At 36.9% G+C, this 20,067-nt stretch overlaps 1 protein-coding gene across 8 annotated transcripts in view; it reads left to right on the top strand.

The window, feature by feature from the left end:
- The window catches only part of CERT1 (ceramide transporter 1), a 128,265-nt gene that overhangs the window by 32,073 nt on the left and 76,125 nt on the right, over positions 1-20,067 (top strand). For all 8 annotated transcript variants that reach the window (XR_014838076.1, XR_014838078.1, XR_014838074.1 and 5 more), the window contains one exon: positions 11,235-11,351. Coding sequence is in view for 2 of the 8 variants with exons in the window: in XM_085013843.1 (XP_084869969.1) it covers positions 11,235-11,351 (117 nt within the window). In the remaining 6 variants the exon portion in view is untranslated. The remainder of the gene's footprint in view (positions 1-11,234; positions 11,352-20,067) is intronic.

Here is a 20,067-nt window from a genome sequence, read left to right as displayed (position 1 = left end):
AGCATTGGTATAATTTATGTCAGAGAATGTTTTGCCAGTGTTTTTTTCTAGGAGTTTTATGGTGTCATGTCTTACATTTAAGCCATTTTGAGTTTATTTTTGTGTATGGTGTGAGAGTGTGTTCTACCTTCATTGATTTGCCTGCAGCTGTCCTACTTTCCCAGCACCACTTGCTGAGGAGACTGTCTTTTTCCCATTGTATAGTCTTGCCTCCTTTATTGAAAATTAATTGACCATAGGTGTGTGTGGGTTTATTTCTGGGCTCTCTATGCTGTTCCATTGAGCCATATGTCTTGTTTTTTTGCCAACACCACACTGTTTTGATTGGTGTAGCTTTGTGGTATAGTCTGAAGTCTGGGAGGGGTATGCCTTCTGCTTTGTTACTTTTCTTCAGGATTGCTTAAGCAATTCTGGATCTTTTATGGTTCTCTATGAATTTTAGGATTTTTTTTTTATACTTGTGAAAAATGTCATGAGTAATTTGATGTGGATCACATTAAATCTGTAGATTGCTTTGGGTAGTATGATCATTTTAACAATATTAATTCTTCCAGTCCAAGCACATGGAATATCTTTCCATTTCTTTGAATCATCTTCAATTTTTTGTTGTTGTTTTATAGTTCTCAGCATATAAGACTTTCACTTCTTTTGTGAAGTTTATTCCTATGTATTGGGGGGGGGGTTTATGTGATTTTAAAAGGGATTTTTAAATTTACATTCCCTTTCTGATATTTCATTGTTAGTGTAAAGAAATGAAACTGATTTCTGTATGTTACTCCTGTGTCCTGCTACCTTGCTGAATTCATTGATCAGTTGTAGTAGTTTTTGTGAAGAATCTTTAGGATTTTCTATATATAGTATCATATCATCTGCATATAATGACACTTTTACCTCCTCCCTTCTAATATAGATCCTTTTGATTTCTTTTTCTTGTCTGATTGCTGTGGCTAGGACTTCCAATACTGTGTTGAATAGAAGTGGTGAGAGCGGGAAGATTTTAGCTTTTCACTATCAAGTGCAATATTGGCTCTGGGTTTGTCATAAATAGTTTTTATTATGTTGAGATATGTTCCCTTTATAACTACTTTCTTAAGAGTCTTTATCAGGAATGGATGTGGAATTGGAAACACTACTTTTAAACAGGTGTGTAGTACTCCATTATGAAATGAACATTTGCCATTTTTGGACTGCTTATTGTATCAGTGAGAGATCTACTCAGGGAACCAGAAACTACTTTTAAGTATTTCAGGAGAAACTGTTTAATGGGAATCATGGGAGTTCCCGTCATGGCGCAGCAGAAACGAATCCAACTAGGAACCATGAGGTTGCGGGTTCCATCCCTGGCCTTGATCAGTGGGTTTAGAATCCGGTGCTCCTGTAAGCTGTGGTGTAGGTCGCAGACTCTGCTTGGATCCCACGTTGGTCTAGGTCAGGGGCTACTGCTCTGAATAGACCCCTAGCCTGGGAACCTCCAAATGCCGCAGGTACGGCCTTTTATATATATATGAAATCATTAGGGAAGAACTAAAAGAATAAAAGAAAAACATTGAAATAATCCACAGGTGGTAACCATAAGGACCAGCTTCTACTCCTTGGGCTAGAGCAACAAAGGGATGAAGTTGGGGTTTTCGGAATCTAGAAGTTAGAGGGGAAACCCTGCAGAGTTGTAATGTGGACTTCTGAAGAAAAAGTGTTGCCCAGTGGTATTTGTACTGGTATGGCAGAAGCCTCCTGGAACTGGAGCTTAAACCTCTGAGTTGAAAGGACTGCTTGGCTAGTGAGTACTTCCAGAATCAGAGGAAGGATTCCTGAAGAGCTGAGGCTCAGACTTCTGGAGTGGGTTCTGTTCACCTGCTGTCTTAAAAACTTAAAGTGCCCTGTGCATCTGGATCTCAGACATGGAGAAGTTTAGCCAGTGTAGTTGGTGGTAATGTCTCAATAGGTTTGAGAAGAAATACTGTGGAGCTGCACTTCATATATCTAAGAAGTGACTCTTGCATAGTTGGTACTGATACCTCTGAGGTAGCTAGATGAGGCTAGTTCAGGGAGTTCTAAAAGAGATTGGAGGGAACTCCCGTCATGGCTCAGCAGTAATGAACCCAACTAGTATCCCATGAGGAGCAGGTTCAATCCTTGGCCTTGCTCACTGGGTTAAGGATCCAGCATTGCCGTGAGTTGTAGTGTAGGTCACAGATAGGGCTTGGATCTGGCATTTCTGTGGCTGTGGTGTAGGCAGGCAACTGCATCTCTGATTCGACCCCTAGCCTGGCAACATCCATATGCTGTGGGTGCAGCCTTAAAAAGACAGAAAAAAAAAAAGGAGACTGAAACTGACTGCCACTGCCAGGGCTTAAGACCTTTGCCAGGCAGATGCCGATGGGAAACAGTAGACAAAAACACAAGTTTTTCTACCTTCCTCCTGCCTTTCAGTCTTTCCCATATTGGGAGAACTTAACAAACGTCATTTGCAGTGGAGAAATGTAGTTTGCAAAATTCCTGTCGAGTAGCACAAAAGAGTATAGAAGGGTGGATTTAAAAAAGAACAGTAGGCTAATAAGTGGCGTGCTCTGCCAAAATCCCCTCTTTGCTTTTGAAGAATTCTGACTCATGAGTTAGAGTTGGTTTCCCACATGAATCTGCAACAGCCTGATCCTCAGTGTCCCCCACTACCCTGGTATTCCTCCACCCCCTCAGCTCCCCTTAGTTATGGTCATATGAATTGGGTCTAGCCAGTGAGACTGCTGTTATATACTACCCTCCCTTTTCCGTACCCCGCCTGTCTCCCTTAGCTCTACCTCAATTGTGGAGCAGGACCATGTGGAGAAGCAGAAACAGTTTTTTCTTCTGATAGTGCTGGCAGTTGAAGCATCCAGTCTTTGATGGCAGCAGTGCCAGCAGTAGCTCACAAGTTCCTGAAGAGAGGCAGCCCTATCCATATAGCTGTTACCCACAGTGTAGTCTCAACTGGGGTTTTCTTGCCTGGTCCCCTCTGGTTCTTTTCCATTTCTGATCTCATTTATTCATATTTCTTAACAATATGAGTTGCCTTATACCTTCTAGATAAATTCCTTTTCTTCTTCAGTGAGCAAGAAGCAGTTTCTGTTGCTTTAATTTCGAGCACTTGATTGATCGAATTTAATAGAATTTAACTATTTCCTTGTTAAAGAATTTTTAACATTTAGTGTTTATTTGTTAAAAAGAGAGATGCTCTGCCTAGGTAACTTGAAATCTTTGACCTTAATCAATATTGGACAGGATATTCAGCAATGACTAGAATAAGGGTCAGATCTTCATTGTAATGGTGGTGCTAAGTGGCTGAAACTTCAGCAGAAAAACCAGCCAGCATCTTTCACAAGCAGAACCTGGGAAAGGAACCTGGGAAAGCCTTCTGAAGAATGAGGGAATCTCTCAAAAGAGAAGCCAGAGAAGGGGAGTTCAAAATTGTGTGTGTAAACCCTGTCCATGTCTCTGACTTCTGAACACACATGTGTGAGGTAGATGGAAAGCAGCTGGAAGTGATGCGTCACCGCCACCATGGCAGAGACTTAGGGGAGTTAAAACTCCTTTAAAGAAAACCCACCATCTGGAGTTCCCATTGTGGCTCAGGGAAAATGAATCTGACTAGTGTCCATGAGGATGCAGGTTCGATCCCTGGTTTTGTTCAATGGGCTAAGGATCCAGAGTTGCCGTGAGTTGTGGTGTACCTCAAAGACACAGCTTGGATCTGGCATTGCCATGGCTGTGGTATAGGCTGGCAGCTGTAGCTCTGATCCACCCTCCCCCATTCCCCACAGCCTGGGGCCTTCCATATGCCACCGCATGCGGCCCTAAAAAAAAAAAAAAGACTCTTTTTAGCTGTAGGAACCAGAAGGGCCCAGTTAATGAATCTGGAAAAAAAAAAAAAAAAAACTAGAGTATAACACTACCCAAATTTGAACCTGACCCTCAGCAGTGTGTGTGCAAGCTGGATTGAAAACTTTATGAACTGAGATCCTAGATGCTGCCCATTAAACACATGACAGAATTGTCCATTTGAGTCTAAGCAAAAAATTGCCTGCTAAAACAAAAACTATTTTTCAGAGTAATATAATCCAGAGTTCACAACCTAACGTTCACTGTATGTAAGATCAACCCAAAATTATTCAACATACAATGAACCAGGAAATTGCAGCACATTCTCAAGGGAAAAGACATGAACAAATGCAGAGTTCAAGATGAGCCAGATGTTGGAGTTATCTGACAAAGATTTTAAAGTAGCTTGTATACTTATTTGAAGTAAAAGAAAATATGCTTATAGTGAATGGAAAGATAGCAGTTTTGCTAGCGACAAAGGAAAGAACCAGTGGGACTTTTAGAACTGAAAAGAATGACATTTGAAATAAATGTTCTCTGCATAAGATTCATAGCAGATGAAGAAGACAGAAAATTGAGATTTTGAATTTAGATCAGAAGTCATTCTTAGTAGTAGTTTTTTTAGATTTTTGTGTTTGTTTTAAATGAACAGAACCTCAGGGATCTCCAGGGCAATTTCCAATTAAATGGGTTCTGCAAGTCTCAAGAGAAGGGAGAGTAAAAAAATATTTGAAGAACTTATAGTAAAAAAGTTAACCAAATTTGGTAAAAAATAGAAATTTACAGATTCAAGAAGCTTAACAAACACCAAATAGATAGTCATAACCATAGTCAAATTGTAAAAACTAAAGGTGAAAAATTTTCCAAGTATCCAGAGAGAAATAACACATTGGTGGAGAATGATTCAAATTACCATACACTTCCCATTAGAAACCTTAGAGGCTCAAAGACATAATGTAGTGAATAAGAAACACTTTCAGTTCAGAATTGTGTATTCAATGAAAGTATCCCTTAAAAATGAAATGAAATAAAGATGTTTCTTAGATAAAGGAAAACTAAGAGAACTTGTTGTGGGCAGACCTGCATTATAAGAATTGCTAAAGGAAGTTTTCATGCTGAAGGGAGATATACCAGAGGCAAACTCAGATTTTTAGGAACTAGTGAAGAGCATCGGAAAAAAAAAATATGGATAAATATAGATTTATGTTTTTCCCTCCTAATGCATTTAAGATAACAAAAAATGGGAGTTCCCACTGTGACTCAATAGGATCCATAGTGTTTATGGAGCGCTGAAATGCAGGTTTGATTCCTGGCCCAGTGCAGTGGGTTAAGTATACAGCATTGCTGCAAAAACTGATTTGGATCTGATCCCTGGCCTGGGAACACTGATTTGGATCTGACCCTGCAGAACAGCAAGAAAAGAAAAGATGATAAAGGTACAAAAAATGTGAATAAACCACTGTCTTAAAAAAACTGAATTTGTTGATTCCTCCTACTAAGAAAACATGCCCGCATAATTTCACCAGTATATTCTTTGATACGTTCAAAGAAATAACCCCAATTTTAAACAAACTTTTTTTGTTGGCTGCTTGTGCTGTGGCTTATTGTGGGATCCCAGACCAGGGATTGAACCTGGCCCACATAATTAAACTCTACTAAGCAACAAAAAAATTAATTATTGAAAAGGCACATAGATGAACCTCAAAATTGTTATACTGAGTAAAAACAGTATATACTGTCTAATTCCATTTATATAAATTTATTTATAAAGAAAACCAGTGTACAGTGAAAAAAGCAGAGCCTTGGTTTCTGGTAGATGGTGATAAAGGAAGAGAAGTTCTTGCAGACAAGCATGAGTAGTCCTTTAGGTGTTATGAAAATGAAAACATTTTCATCTTGAGTGACATTGATTTAGTAGGTTATATACAAGTGAAAAGCCATGGAATTGTACGATTTAAATGGATAAAGTTAATAGTGCATTAATTATATCTCAGTGCAAGTTTATTAAAAATTGGGTGGCTTTTTAAAAATTTCTAGCTGAGTTTTCCTACATCCTGTCCACTGAGTTTAACTTTTTACATTATCTTTTCATTATGTTTTCCCCCACTAGTGAAATCCCTTCTAAAGCATCCTGTCATACTGTTCCAATCTAGACTTTCAGTCTTCTGCATAACTCTTCCCCTGCCATTTCCCTTATTGTCTTCCTGGGAAGTTCCTTTGCTACTTTTCCTGGATCTCAGTTGCCTCTTACTTGGTACCCCCTCATTTAGTGGGAAGCATATCTTCCAGTTCTGAAAGGTAATTTTTCATCTTCATGGTTTACACCTTTCATACTGAGTAAGAGCCTGAATGTGCCTTTTCTCTTGGATTACTTAGTTTTCCTATAGAAGAAACTTCCTTGCAGGTAGAAGGAGATAGAAGGAGCAAGTATGGGTCCAAGCCTTCTGGGAGTCAAATTAATATGAGCACTTTTCTTTACCTGCTTCCCCCCCCCCCATCTCCCTCCTTCTTCCTACACCTCTCTCTACCATTTCTCTGAGAGGTAGAACCTCTAATGTTACTGTACAGTGGGATGGACAAGTCGGGTTCCAGGGGATCTAGTTGTACCTTTTAATAATGCTTCTACCTGTACCTTTACCTTTAGGGGGCTACCTGATGCCTTCAATACAAGTTGGCTTCTTCTGTCTACTTTTCCCTTGTATATGTTTACTTTTCAGCATTGTCAGGCCTGCTAATAAGTCACTTATCACATTCCAACTTTAAATTTTTTTGGCAACTTTTTTCTTCTTTTTTTGTGTGAATTTATGCCTCTTTTGTTCCTATAAGGTTATTTTGATAGGTAATGAATGCTGTGGATGTATGTTAAAGCCTTAATTCTCACTGTGATGGTAATTTGGAGGTAGAGCCTTTGAATGGTAATTTGGTTTAAATTATATTATGAGAATGGAGCCCCTCATGGTGCCCTTATGAGGGCATTAGAGACCGGAGAGCTGTCTCCTCCATGTGAGGACACACTTAGAAGCAGCTGTCTGCAAACCCTGAAGAGCCCCCTCCCATGCTCACATCCTGATCTTGGTCTTTCAGCCTCCAGAGCTGTGTGAAATTTCTGTTGTTCAGGCTACCCAGTCTGTGGTATTTTTGTTATAGCAACCCTTACTAAGAACTAAGACAGACCAAAAAGTGGATATAAATGCCACTACACCTTTCGATACATTTTTTTGTCCTTAACAAAGAATGTTGACATGGTGAAGGATGAGGCCCACCTACATTTTCCTTTCGTAGTTGACTTTCTTCCAAAGCATGCATTTTCATTTTCAGTGGGGGGCAATACTTGGTTCTTGGGAAAGTAAAATAATCTTAGGTATTCGAATATCTAACATGGCTCTTTAAGAAAAATCTGCTGGACAAAATCTTAATTCTTACTATTTCTCTTACTAAGGAGAATTTATTTTTTTCAAGGTGGGAGGTAATAATGCAAAAAGCTTGAAAAACGTTTTTCTGTAACATTTCCTTTTTTCTTTAATTTCATGGAATAAGTCTTTGGATTGTTTGTTTGTTTTTGGAGACCGCTTTTCCTGGGCATAGTACGTCTTTCTGATCTGTATGTAACTTCAATATTTTATTTAAAGAAAAGATAGTATCTTTGAACTTTCTGTTACATTTTCCTTTTTCAAAATGCCAGTTAAAGCATTTGCTTGACCCCACTTTGTCCATTCATTATTATATTTCTTTAAGATTGTTCAGCGTGCCCCTTTTAGCCTTGTTTGCTTTTTATTGCTTCTCCTGGTATAGTTTCAGCTCATTTCTTTTTCCTTAGCTATGTAAGTTTACTTTTCATTGCCTGCTGCCTCATGTCTTTTTAGCGTTTAAAAATTTTTTTTCCTGAAGATAGGTCATGTTTTCTTTTATACCTACCACCTCTTGTAATTTTTCATCTAATTTTGGCTCTTATCCCTTATTTGTTTCCCTCTAAAAATCATCTCTTAGGGCTCAGACTAGCATGAGACTGATGACGAACTAACCTTAGTCATAAAATTTAAGAGTACACCACAAACTCAGTGATCAAGACAAATAGTATTTTAATGTATATTTTTAAGAGTAATTCATAACCAACAAAACTATATCCACAGTGAAATTCTAAATAAACACAGGATCAGTTGTGTTTGAATGACACACTCTATCTGCAGTAGTCCCCCCTTATAGTAACACAGTTTTGATTTCCACAGTTTTAGTTACCTTCAAGGTCAGAAAGTATTTCATGGAAAATTCCAGAAATAAACTTTATAAATTTTAATTGCATGTTGTTTTTTGAGTACATAATGAAATCTTGTATGGGCTGCTTTGTCCAGTATATCCATGCTATGTACCCTACCCACTCATTAATACTTGCATAGGAAAATTCTTGGTACAGTTGACCCGTGAACAGCATGTGTTTGAACTGCACAGGTCCACATGTACTCAGAATTTTTTTAGTAGTAAATAGTACCTACAGTACTATCCAATCCAAGAGTGGTGGGATACATGGATGGGGAACCCGGATACAGAGGATTGACTATAAGATACTTGGGGAGTTCCCGTTGTGGCGCAGCGCAAACAAATCCAACTAGGAACCATGAGGTTGCAGGTTTGATCCCTGGCCTCGCTTGGTGGGTTAAGGATCTGGCATTGCTGTAAGTTGTGGTCTAGGTGGTAGATAGACACAGCTCAGGTCTGGTGTGCTGTGGCTGTGGTGTAGGCCGGCAGCTGTAGCTCCAATTCAACCCCTAGCCTGGAAATTTCCACATGCTTTGGATGCGGCCCTAAAAAGCAAAAAAAAAAAAACAGATTCTTGGGCTTTTTACTGTGCACAGGGTCCATACCTCTAATCCCTGTGTTGGGTCAGCTGTACAAATAGGGGTTGGTACTATCAGTAGTTTCAGGCATCCCCTGGAGGTCTTGGACCATATACTTCTTGGATAAAAGGAAACTATTGTAGTATGTGTTTAAAGGGGTTATGTGTGAACATGATGTGAGCTTTGTTCTGTTCAACAGGACCTCTTTAACAAATATACATTTCCTTTGCCTTGTAGACCTAGCTGCCAAAACGTTTCAGTTTTTAGGGATTCAAGGCTTCTGTGTTATTCACAGACTCTACTTGAAAGTTGGTACATCTCCCCTTTATGCCATCTATCCCTCAGATTGTTGATGGTAGAAATGGCTACTTTGTGTACAACTTTCTGTCAACTCCATCTCTGAGTAGGTATTGATTGAGATGTTGTATCTCATATAAATGTCTGACATTTAAATGAAGTTTTCAAATACTTTAGCTTTGTAGACTGTTATTTTATTCCATTCATATGTATAACTTTTTTATGTATTAAAAGCTTAAAGTTTTCCACGTATCCAAACTTTGAAACATAGGTAGAAGAAATCATATTTTATATACTTGACAGATTTAATAATTTGCCACAGTTTACTTGTGTTAATTTCAAGTTTTTATCAAGTCACACCCAGAGGAAACTTAATGGCAAGTTTTATCAAGTCACACCCAGAGGAAACTTAATGGCAAGTTCTTCTTTTTAGGAATATTTTCAATGTACCTTTGGACTCTGGAAGATTGTGAGGAAGTTTTGAAGACAGAAAAGTTGAAAGAAGTGTTTTCTGGAGAAACTAGTGTATTTTGAGCTACAGTTGGCCTTCCGCATCTGCTGGCTCAGCATCCACAGAAAAGGAGAGCTAACTGTACTGAGCTATTTTATACGAAGGATTTAGGCATCTGAAATTTTGGTATCCAAGGCGAGTCCTCAAAACAATCTCCTGCAAAAACCAAGGGATGACTATATATGTATTATTTCTTTTTATTTTCTGAAGCTGTAATGAGAATGTTGAACATAGTACAAAATGTAAAACATTTTCAGGAGTAGTTGCTAGAAATATGATAATGATTATGAAGTAAAAGTTTAAAAAACTTCTGGGCTATTTAGAACAGTTGATTGATCAGTTAAATTATTTATTTAGTTCTTCAGATAGTATATATGCTTCCTTTCCTCCAAGAAGCTTTTCTCAATAACTGGACTCCATTCTTAAGATTTCTGAGTATTTGGCTTTCAGTAAAATTTATAGTCACATTTTTGAGTGTTAATTATCTTTTGTGTTTTTCTGTATTCATAATTACTGAAGCAGGGTATGCATTGTCTTGTTTTTTTCCTTTTCTTCTCTGGAGCACGCCCTACCTCCCACCATAATCCTGACTGTTATGCCCAGCACATAGTGATTCAGAAAAAGTTTAATTTGTATCCTTTAGCCAGTTAAAACCTTGATTTGTTATCTCAGTCTTAAAAAAGAAGTTGTTTCATAAGCTAAAGAACATTGTGGAATTGTCTTATATTGTTTTTGTTAAATAAACTGATGAGATAACAGATTGATACTGTTAAAAGGGAGAGAATAAACAGTAAGCTCTGGAAGTACAATATGTAGTTTGTGTTAGGCAAATAAGTGTATTATTACATTGACCAGAGAAGACTCTTTCTCCCTTAAGGCTGAAATTGTTTACAGGAGAGGAAATCGACTGTACTTAATCCAGTGGAAGAAGAGGTAGCATTTGTGGTGTGATCCTGTCATATTTTAATTCATTTATGGGGGGGGATCAAGCATATAAAATGTTTGTTTTATATATTCTTTTTTTTTCTTTCTTTTTAGGGCCTCACCTGCAGCATTTGGAAGTTCCCAGGCTAGGGATCAAATCAGGGCTGCAGCTATTGGCCTGCACTACAGCCAGAGCAACGTGGGATCCAAGCTGTTTCTGCAAACTACAGCTCAGGGCCATGCTGTGATCATAGCTCACAGCAATGCTGGATCCTTCACCCACCAAGTGAGGCCAGGGATCAAACCTGCATCCTCACAGATACTAGTCAGATTCGTTTCCATTAAGCCATAATGGGAACTCCCTCATTTTATATATTCTTATGAAGAATGTGAAGCACTGAACCAAATAGTTGACATTGTCACTGCTTGTTTACATTTTGATGCAAGAAATTTCCTTTAGCCATCTAACATAGATCTGATGTAATGTTCATTTTATTTTTGCTTCTCATTGGAAGCTCTCCCAGCTGTTATAATCAAAGCTATGTAAAAGTCTAGAAGTTAATTTGAGATGTTATTTTGTGATAGAATATAAAAATATCTTGTTTATCAAATTTAATGAAATAAAACTATTGAATAATTTGAAAAAGTAGTAAAAGTCTTTCCTAAAATGTATTTTGGTCTTTTTTAATTGTACTTTTGGTGCTATTCCCACTAGTAAAAACTTAAAGCGTTTGAAGATAAATGTTTTTGCTGTAGGGTATAACACTTCTAAGAATATAATTAACTTTGCTTTTCATTTTCTCCTTTTTTGTCCATAGCCTCATGATTTTGATGAATGTCGATTTGATATTAGTGTAAATGATAGCGTTTGGTATCTTCGTGCTCAGGATCCAGATCACAGACAGCAGTGGATAGATGCCATTGAACAGCACAAGGTAGGTCTCCAGTGTTTACCGGTCCATAGAGGACTAGGCAAAAGATTGGTGGTAACTCCTTTAAAATAATATTGAAATGTATGTGTGTTACTGAAAAGCTGAACATAATTTGGATGGTAAAGATCAAAGCAATACGGATGTAAATTTTCGAAATAATTTTATTTCTAACATTTGAGTAGCACTAAGGGAATTTGCTGTGGTAAATATTTTAAATTGTTGGTTAAAACAAACTGCCTTTTTATATAAAACAAATCTTGGTTTTTATATTTAGGATTTGCTTCATAATAAATGCCTTTTATATGATCTGGATAAAAGGATTCTTGAAATAACATTGGATTGTAAAACCCTAATGTTTAGTATAAACATTTGTAAACTTAAATTTTTGTAAATATGAAGCTTTTCAGTAATAAACTTTTAGGAAGTCTTTCTTATATAAAAGTATAAGCTATATTCTTATAATTTAAAGCTAGTTTTTTACTTCTGTTATGAATAATTGGTAAGTAGGCTAAAGAAATATATGATATTAATACATCTGTATTAGTAGCTAGTTCAGTATATCATGATAAAACAAGGAATATGTAAAGTTAGAAAATCACCATGCCATTCCTAATTGTGACTTAAGAAATCTTTGAACTTGTTCATATACTTACTTGTCTGTACTTGTTCATTTGGGTTTCACAGAGTTGTAGTTGAAATACCTGTTTTGGTTATTTAATAGGCATAAAACATATAAATGCATGGTTGGCGTTCCCGTCGTGGTGCAGCGGAAACAAATCCGACTAGGAACAATGAGGTTGCAGGTTCTATCCCCGGCCTTGCTCGGTGGGTTAAGGATCCGGCATTGCCATGAGCTGTGGTGTAGGTCACAGTTGCAGCTCAGATCTGACGTTGCTATGACTGTGGCATAGGTCAGCAGCTATAGCTCCGATGAGACCCCTAGCCTGGGAACTTCCATATGCTGTGGGTGTGGCCCTAAAAAGACTAAATAAATAAATAAATAAATACTCATATGTGTGTGCACACTCATGTACACACACACACCCAGCAAGAAAAACCAGCCTGGCCTGGAATACTACAGGCACATTCTATTGATCATGCATTAACTTTTCTTTCTTTTCTTTGTCTTTCTTTCTTTCTTTCTTTTTTTTTTTTTTTGGTGCTTTTTAGGGCCACACTTTTGATATACGGAGATTCCCAGGCTAGGGGTCTATTCAGAGCTGTAGCTTCCGGCCTACACCACAGCCACAGCAACGTGAGATCCGAGTCACATCTGTGACCGACACCACAGCTCACAGCAACACCAAATCCTCAACCCACTAATTGAGGCCAGGGATTGAACCTGTAACCTCATGGTTCCTAGTTGGATTTGTTTCTGCTGCGCCCTGAGGGGAACTCCAACTTTTATTTCTTGATTATGAATTTTTCCCAGCCTAAAGAAATCTGGCTCTGATGCTTTTTCTCCCTGTTATTTTTTTTGTTTTGTTTTGTTTTTGTTTTTTTGTCTTTTAGGGCCGCACCAGCAGCATATGGAGGTTCCCAGGCTAGGGGTTGAATTGGAGCTGTAGCTGCCGGCCTACGCCAGAACCACAGCAACATGGGATCTGAGCCATGTCTGCAACCTACACCACAGCTCACGGCAATGCCAGATCCTTAACCCACTGAGTGGGACCAGGGATCAAACCCTCTGGTTTGTTAACCACTGAGCCATGATGGGAACTCCTCTCCCTGTTTTAACTTTAGAATTATGTTGCTTTAAAACGTTTTGTGAATCTTCGTTATCTTGATATTATTACTCAGAAAAGAGTTTAAAATGGGAGTCAGTTTTCTACTATTTAAAAGAGAGATGGAGAGTTCTCACTGTGGCATGGTGGGTTAGGAACCTGACTGCAGCATATCAGGTCATTGCAGAGGCATGGGTTTGATCCCTGACCTGGCCCAGTGGGTTAAAGAATCCAGCGTTGCCACATCTGGGCATAGGTCACAGCTGTGATTTGGATTGAATCCCTGGCCCTGGAATTTCACATGCCTTGGGTGTGGCCATTAAAGAGAGAGAGAGAGAGATGAGTCAATAGCCAGGACATGGAAGCAACCTAAATGTCCATCAACAGATGAATAGCTAAAGAATATGAGGTGGGAGTTCCCATTGTGGTGCAGCAGAAATGACTCTCACTAGGAACTACGAGGTTGCAGGTTTGATCCCTGGCCTTGCTCAGTGGGTTAAGGATCTGGTGTTGCCATGAACTGTGGTGTAGGTCACAGACGCAGCTCGGATCCTGCATTGCTGTGTTTGTGGTGTAGACCAGTGGCTACTGCTCTGAATCCCCTAGCCTGGGAACCTGCAAAAAAAAAAAAAAAAAAAAAAAGATGTATGTATACAGTGGAATACTACTCAGTCATAAAAAAGAATAAAATATTGCTATTTTCAGCAATGTGGATGGACCTAGAGATCATCATACTAAATGAAATGTCAGGCAGAGCAAGACAGATACTATATCACTATATGTGGAGTCTAAAAAAATAAATAATACAAATCAGCTTATTTACACAACAGAAACAGATTCACAAACATAGAAAACAACTTATGGTTACCACAGTGGAAAGGGGAGGAGGAGGAGGAATAAATTTATGGAATTAACAGATACACAGTACTACATGTAAAATAAACAACAAGGACTTACTGTATAGAACAAGGAATTCAGTGTCTTGTAATAACGTATAAGGGAAAAGAATCTGAACCTATACACCTGAAATTAATACAATATTTTAAATCAATTATAAATTTTAATAGTAATAATTTTTTAAAGACAGATGAGCTAGAATTCCAAAATCTCAATGCTTTGGAGCCTGACCTGGATGTAGACACTGCAACTTCTCCCATGTACAGTATATATGTGACCTTGCATGACAGTTCACCTTTTAGTGTAAGGAATACTTGAAGTAATATTTGTGAAGTTACTTACCAAGGTGGCTGATATATATTTCCCATTTATGACATAGTAGAAAAAGAAGACATTTTGGAGTCACAAGTAAATTGACTAAAATTATACCATGTTTTTTTCTGGATGAAGAGTTCTATGTTATAAGAATTGCTAAATGTGTATTAAGAAGCATGGCCTATTTTGTGTAGTTTATCAGGGCCAGCCCTCTTACTAATGATTATAGACAATATTTAAAGACAGTTTAAAAGAACTAATTTCTGTGTTTTTCACTGAGATGACCTTTAAATGCTTATTTAATCAGTTGATTTAAATTCCAAGGCTTGTTTTTTTTCTTTTAATTAAGCATTTTTTTATTTTGCTTGTTTTTAGTAAAGCTGATTCAGGAATCTTTGTAAGTCCTCCTTTTGTTTTTTCTCCTTGGATCAAGGACGCAAAAAGTGTATATTTCTTCCATATCATTGATTTTGTTGTACCTTTGAGTAATGGATAGATATAATCTTTGAGTCTTCTTCAGAGCATTATGACTTAAGCTGAATAACAGATTTTTGGTGAATTTAAGTTCTTAGAAAATAGATTCAACAGCAAGGCTCCAGATACATTGTATAAACTTTCCTTTCTGATTTCTAACTATAGTTTATTCACAGACAAGGGAAGAAAAATGATTATTATTTAATTTTAATATAAAATGTATGTGCCAACTAAACAACATATCAGTGAAAATTTAATTCGGATGTGAATTCTAAAAATAAATTGTTTAGGTTATTAAACTAACATAGGAGGGAGAAAATTCAAGTGCTCTAATAACCCAGCATAACCAGCAAGGTTTTCTTTTAGTTTTATCCCTGTAGACGAGGAACAGGGAGGTAGTGAGGAGGTGTTTACTGATTCATTCTGCAGTATCACTAAATATTGAATGTGGAAGCTGAATTGAGAGATTTTACTATTTAAACAAGCATTCTTGTATCGATATTCAAAATTAAAACCAAATTGCTGGAGTTCCTGTCGTGGCTCAGTGGTTAACGAATCCGACTAGGAACCATGAGGTTGCGGGTTCAATCCCTGGACTGGCTCAGTGGGTTAAGGATCCGACATTGCCGTGAGCTGTGGTGTAGGTCGCAGACATGGCTCGGATTTGGCATAGCTGTGGCTGTGGTGTAGGCTGGTGGCTACAGCTCCGATTAGACCCCTCAAAAAAAAGCAAAAAACCAAATTGCTAAGGCATGATGATGATAGGAGCTACTGTTTGTTAAGGTTCACCAGGTACACATTATTATTACTTCATGTGCTTTATTTTCTGTCTACTAACCTGAGAGGTGGGAAAAATATTGTTTTACAGAAAAGGAAATTGAGGTTTAAACTTAGGTAACTTGCCTGAGACTATATACAACTTGTTGGTTAATGAATTCTTAGGATTCAATTTTCTATTCACTATGCTTTCTATGAATTATCATTGGCAGAATGTTTGAAAACAATTACCTTAAGCTCACCTCCTGTGTGTCAGAGTGTATTGTCTGAGTTCTGTTACCGTATATATACAAGATAAACATGGACTCATCTTTTTGCCATGGATTGCCAAGACAAAGTTATATTGTATTGGTCAGAGTTCAAGCACTGGATACTGTGGTTTGACACGTATGGGATTGAATCCTGGTATAGTTAACATAATAGTTGTGCAACCTTGGTAAATTACTTAAAGGAGAAAAGATGATAGTATGCAGTATATACCCCCTCACCCCAAAACCTCAAAAAACAAACAAGCAAGCACAATAGCAAAGTTACAATAAATCATGAATATTGTACTTCAAGATTCCCATCATTCTAACTTAGTTCAGTTCAGAGTTACTTCCACGGCACCACTTGTTCTTATGATGGCTGGACAGGACACTTGGAACAGTAGACCTGTCTTTTTCTCTTCTGATAAAATCAGATGGGCCCGCATTGCCTTTTCTTGGTATCGGGCCTTGGTTAGGGCCTCTCTGATAGGTTTTTAGTTGGAGAAATTGAAGGTTTCCTTCTTTTCTTTCCAGGAAGCCATTGTGCTCTTTATAATAACCTTTATGCATCAGTCAGTTTCACACACACACTCCAGGAGTTCTATTTTACCGAACCTTTTCAACAATGATAACATAGTGGAAGTGATGGTGGTAGCTAACGTTTTTGAGGATTACAGTGTGCCAGATATGGTGACAAACACTTTGTATACTTTATCTCATTTTATTCTCCACCATCTTGTGAGGTTAACATTATTATCCTACTTTTACAGATTGGGAAATTGAGACATAGAGAGAGGTTCAGTAACTTGTCCAGAATCAAATTGCTTATTAGTGAAGAAGCCAGCATTCATACCCAGGTTTTTCTGACCTTAGAACCAGAGTTTATGGCTAGCAAGCACTGCTGCAAATATAAGTATATACTTATGTGAAATATAATTTGTTTACTGAAATCATGTGTTTCTTGTATTGCAATTTTTGTTCTCATATTCTTTTTATATTCTTCATATCTCTAGTGTTTGTTTTGGACCATAAACGTAAAGGCTCAGAGATAACAGCTTCTTTGTAGGAACCAGCAAAGCATTTGACACAAATCTTCCAGTTGAAGTAATTTATAGTATTGTAAAACAGATTTTATGGGGGAAGTTTGTGGGTTTTGGAAGTTTGTGGGTTTTGGAAGTTTGTTTTTTCTTTAATCTTCATGGTTGGTATTAGAACGATTACTGACAGAAATACGGTAGGATACTTTATATGTTTTTTCTAGCTTTGTTGTTTTGTTGTCCTTGGTATTCATTCTAGAATGACTTTCTCAGGACAAGGAAAGTTTAAAAATGATGATTCTATGATTTAAATTTTCTTAATATAGTAGAAATCACATGATTCAGTATGATACTAGACAAGTAGCCCCTGTGGAAGAAAGGTATTTCTGAGGTCATTCTTAAATTTAAAGATTCCCTTTTATTTTAAAATATGGAAAAAGCCATATGTATAAAAAACCAGTAATTTTATTTTGAAATAGTGTACTGGCTTTATTATGTGGAATCTATTCATATTCTGCATTTCTCCCTAGGATTTGAGACAGCATCAGATAAAATTTTGAAGGTGGAGTTTGTTTTTAATCTTTCAACCGTCTGCCATGTTGTCTATGAGGTTAAATAAGATTGTATTTGTGAAAATGAGTTGAAAACTAAAAACTGTGAATGTTAAGATGGTTTTTCCAAATTTGTATAAATTAATATTTTTCTAGGAAGATGTGTCTGTTCATTATCCAAGGGCTTCTATGAGTGTTTTCTGTGTAATTAGTTAATAAAGGAAATAAGATAAACCATCTGTTGATAGTATTATTTAAATGAATTATAGGGTTACTCCAAGAATCTTTTACAGTTGCAAGGCATGTAATTTTGAATAGACATCGTTTCTCCTTACTATGAAAGAAACATACTCTCCTACCCCACCAACCCACTCCTCAAAAAAACTAGCAGGAAGGCTTTCCTTGCACTAGTAAATTTAAGAATCATGTTGAAAAATTTCAATTTTTTGGCTCAGACAGAGTTTGTGGTAACCATGACATTTCTTTATTTCCATAAGAAAGCAACCTTTGTATATCCTGAAATTTTGGTGGTCTTGAGCCACCCATATTCCCCATATTTTGAAAAGTATCTAAGACATAAGGAGTCATAGGAAAATACACATTTAAGGAAGAACAATCCAGGTAATTTTTACAGATGTTGATTTTCTGTGGTGGGAATCTGCAAGCAGTTGTTTTGCAGTTTAAGGTGTGTGGATTTGTTCCTTTGTGAAGATCACTCATCCACATGTGAAGGTCTATTTGATTATTTTCAAAAGAAAGGTTTATTCACAGCCTGAGAAGCTGAGGGTTTTCTGTCTGAAGAAATTATGTGGAATATTTTTTAAAGGGATTTATACATTTTTCTTGAAATGGGGTATTAAAAAATTTCTTACTAGAATATATTTATGATTGAGCAACCTAAATGATACCAAAGACTTACTTTAAAGATCTTTTTAAAACTGTGTTGCTATTTGCCAAAATGATTTTCTTTTTCCTATAGTACTCCAGGGTCAGCTTGACCACGGTGCTTTTTCTCAAATTTTAGGAGGAATTCCTGCTTACTTCTGCTTAATTTCTTTTGTCTTAAATTTGACGTAAGGTTATTAGAAACTGTTTTAAAATAGCTAGGTGGCAGAATATACCTGTTTCTTCTTAGCACTTTTTAAATATTAGCAGCATATCATACTATCTCTGTCACTTTTAATCAACTATAATATTGGAAAAATTTAACAGATACTAGCAGCTTGTCTGCTTTATAAATGATTATCATGTAAACTTAGCTTTGCATTTTGAATCTGATTTAATTGGCAAAGGCTTAGGAATGCACTTAAAAGTTTTAGGACTATAACTTTTAGTATATACTTTGATTTTATTGGATCAGTTGATTAGAACCATTTCTTTTACTTTATTTGCATTGGAGCATAGTGATGGAGGGAAGAAGATGGAATCAAATTTTACTAATTCTTTACATTCAAGAGTTTTAATTTTTGAAAAGTTCAGGTCTGATAGCTGTCATAGTAATCAGGGCTCTGCCATTTTGCTCAGATAGTTGTAGAAAAACCTAGGTAGGAGGTATCATAGCTGAACTTTATTACTCAGCAGAAAAAACTTCATTATGGCTCTGGTGTTTCTCTTATTAAGATAAGGAATTTGGTTAGTTTCTAACAGTTGGAATGAATTGCTAAATCACAGTAATCCATACATGGTTAGTAAAAATTTTTTTAACACTTAAATGTAGATAAGTATCATACTACTATGATACAAGTTGGTGAAATCAAAGAAGAAAACAAGATACCAGTGTCCTGGAATAAAAATAATTCAAGTGTTAAGCGCTGTTAAAATAACTTTTTTGGATTTTGTTGCCTGTAATTTTCATGCTTGCAAAAGCTGAGTTCAGCTGAGCCAACATCTGTGCTTTGTATATCCATGTGTTACCTAAATGCTTCATGAAGTACATCGTCTTGAAAGGAGGAAATAAATTTCATTAATTTGTAGTTTTCGAAGAGGTTCTTTGGGAAAGCTGTTTATCTTTTATCAAGATAGGAAGGAAGGAACCAGAGGATTTTACGTCGAACAGTGAGTAAAGAAGATATTTAGATAGCTAATCATATTAACTATGTGGCCAATTGAGGACAAGTAACTTGACAGCATTTTATGCTAAAAAGGAGAGAGGAGTGCTGCATGTGCGGCCCTAAAAAGCAAAAAAAAAAAGCAAGGAGAGGAGTTACCACTGTGGCACAGTAGGTTAAGGATTTGGTGTGGTCTCTGCAGTGACTCAGGTTCCATATGCTGTGGTGTGGTCAAAAAAGAAAAAGAAGAAAAAAAAGAGTCCAAAAGACTTGATCTGGCACTTCATTAAAAGGATACTCAAATGGGTAATGAACATATGAAAAAGTGGTCTATGCCATTAGTCATCAGATAATTGCAAATTTAAATCACGGTGAGATACCACCAAATACCTGTCTGAATGGCATAAAAAATAAAAAGATTTAATACCAGGTGTTGGGAAGGAAGTGGCACAACAGATGTAAACTGGTACAGACACTTTGAAAAACAGTTTTGTAGTTATCTACTAAAATTGAGCATAGTTGTCTATTTAGATCAGGTGAATGTTGAAAAATTGAAAAGGTCTCACAGGTATTGTTATACTAGGTCCATCCATTTTTATTTATTTATTTTTTGTCTTTTTAGGGTCCCACCTGTGGCATATGGAAGTT

The sequence above is a fragment of the Sus scrofa genome, chromosome 2 (genome assembly GCF_054392235.1).
Source record: "Sus scrofa isolate SSC_HxYL_T2T_F1_AM1 chromosome 2, Sscrofa_HxYL_maternal_Yorkshire_Landrace_v2.0, whole genome shotgun sequence".
NCBI classification, from domain to species: domain Eukaryota; kingdom Metazoa; phylum Chordata; class Mammalia; order Artiodactyla; family Suidae; genus Sus; species Sus scrofa.
Note: the sequence above shows the minus strand (reverse complement) of the source record. Positions and strands in the feature narration are given on the sequence as shown.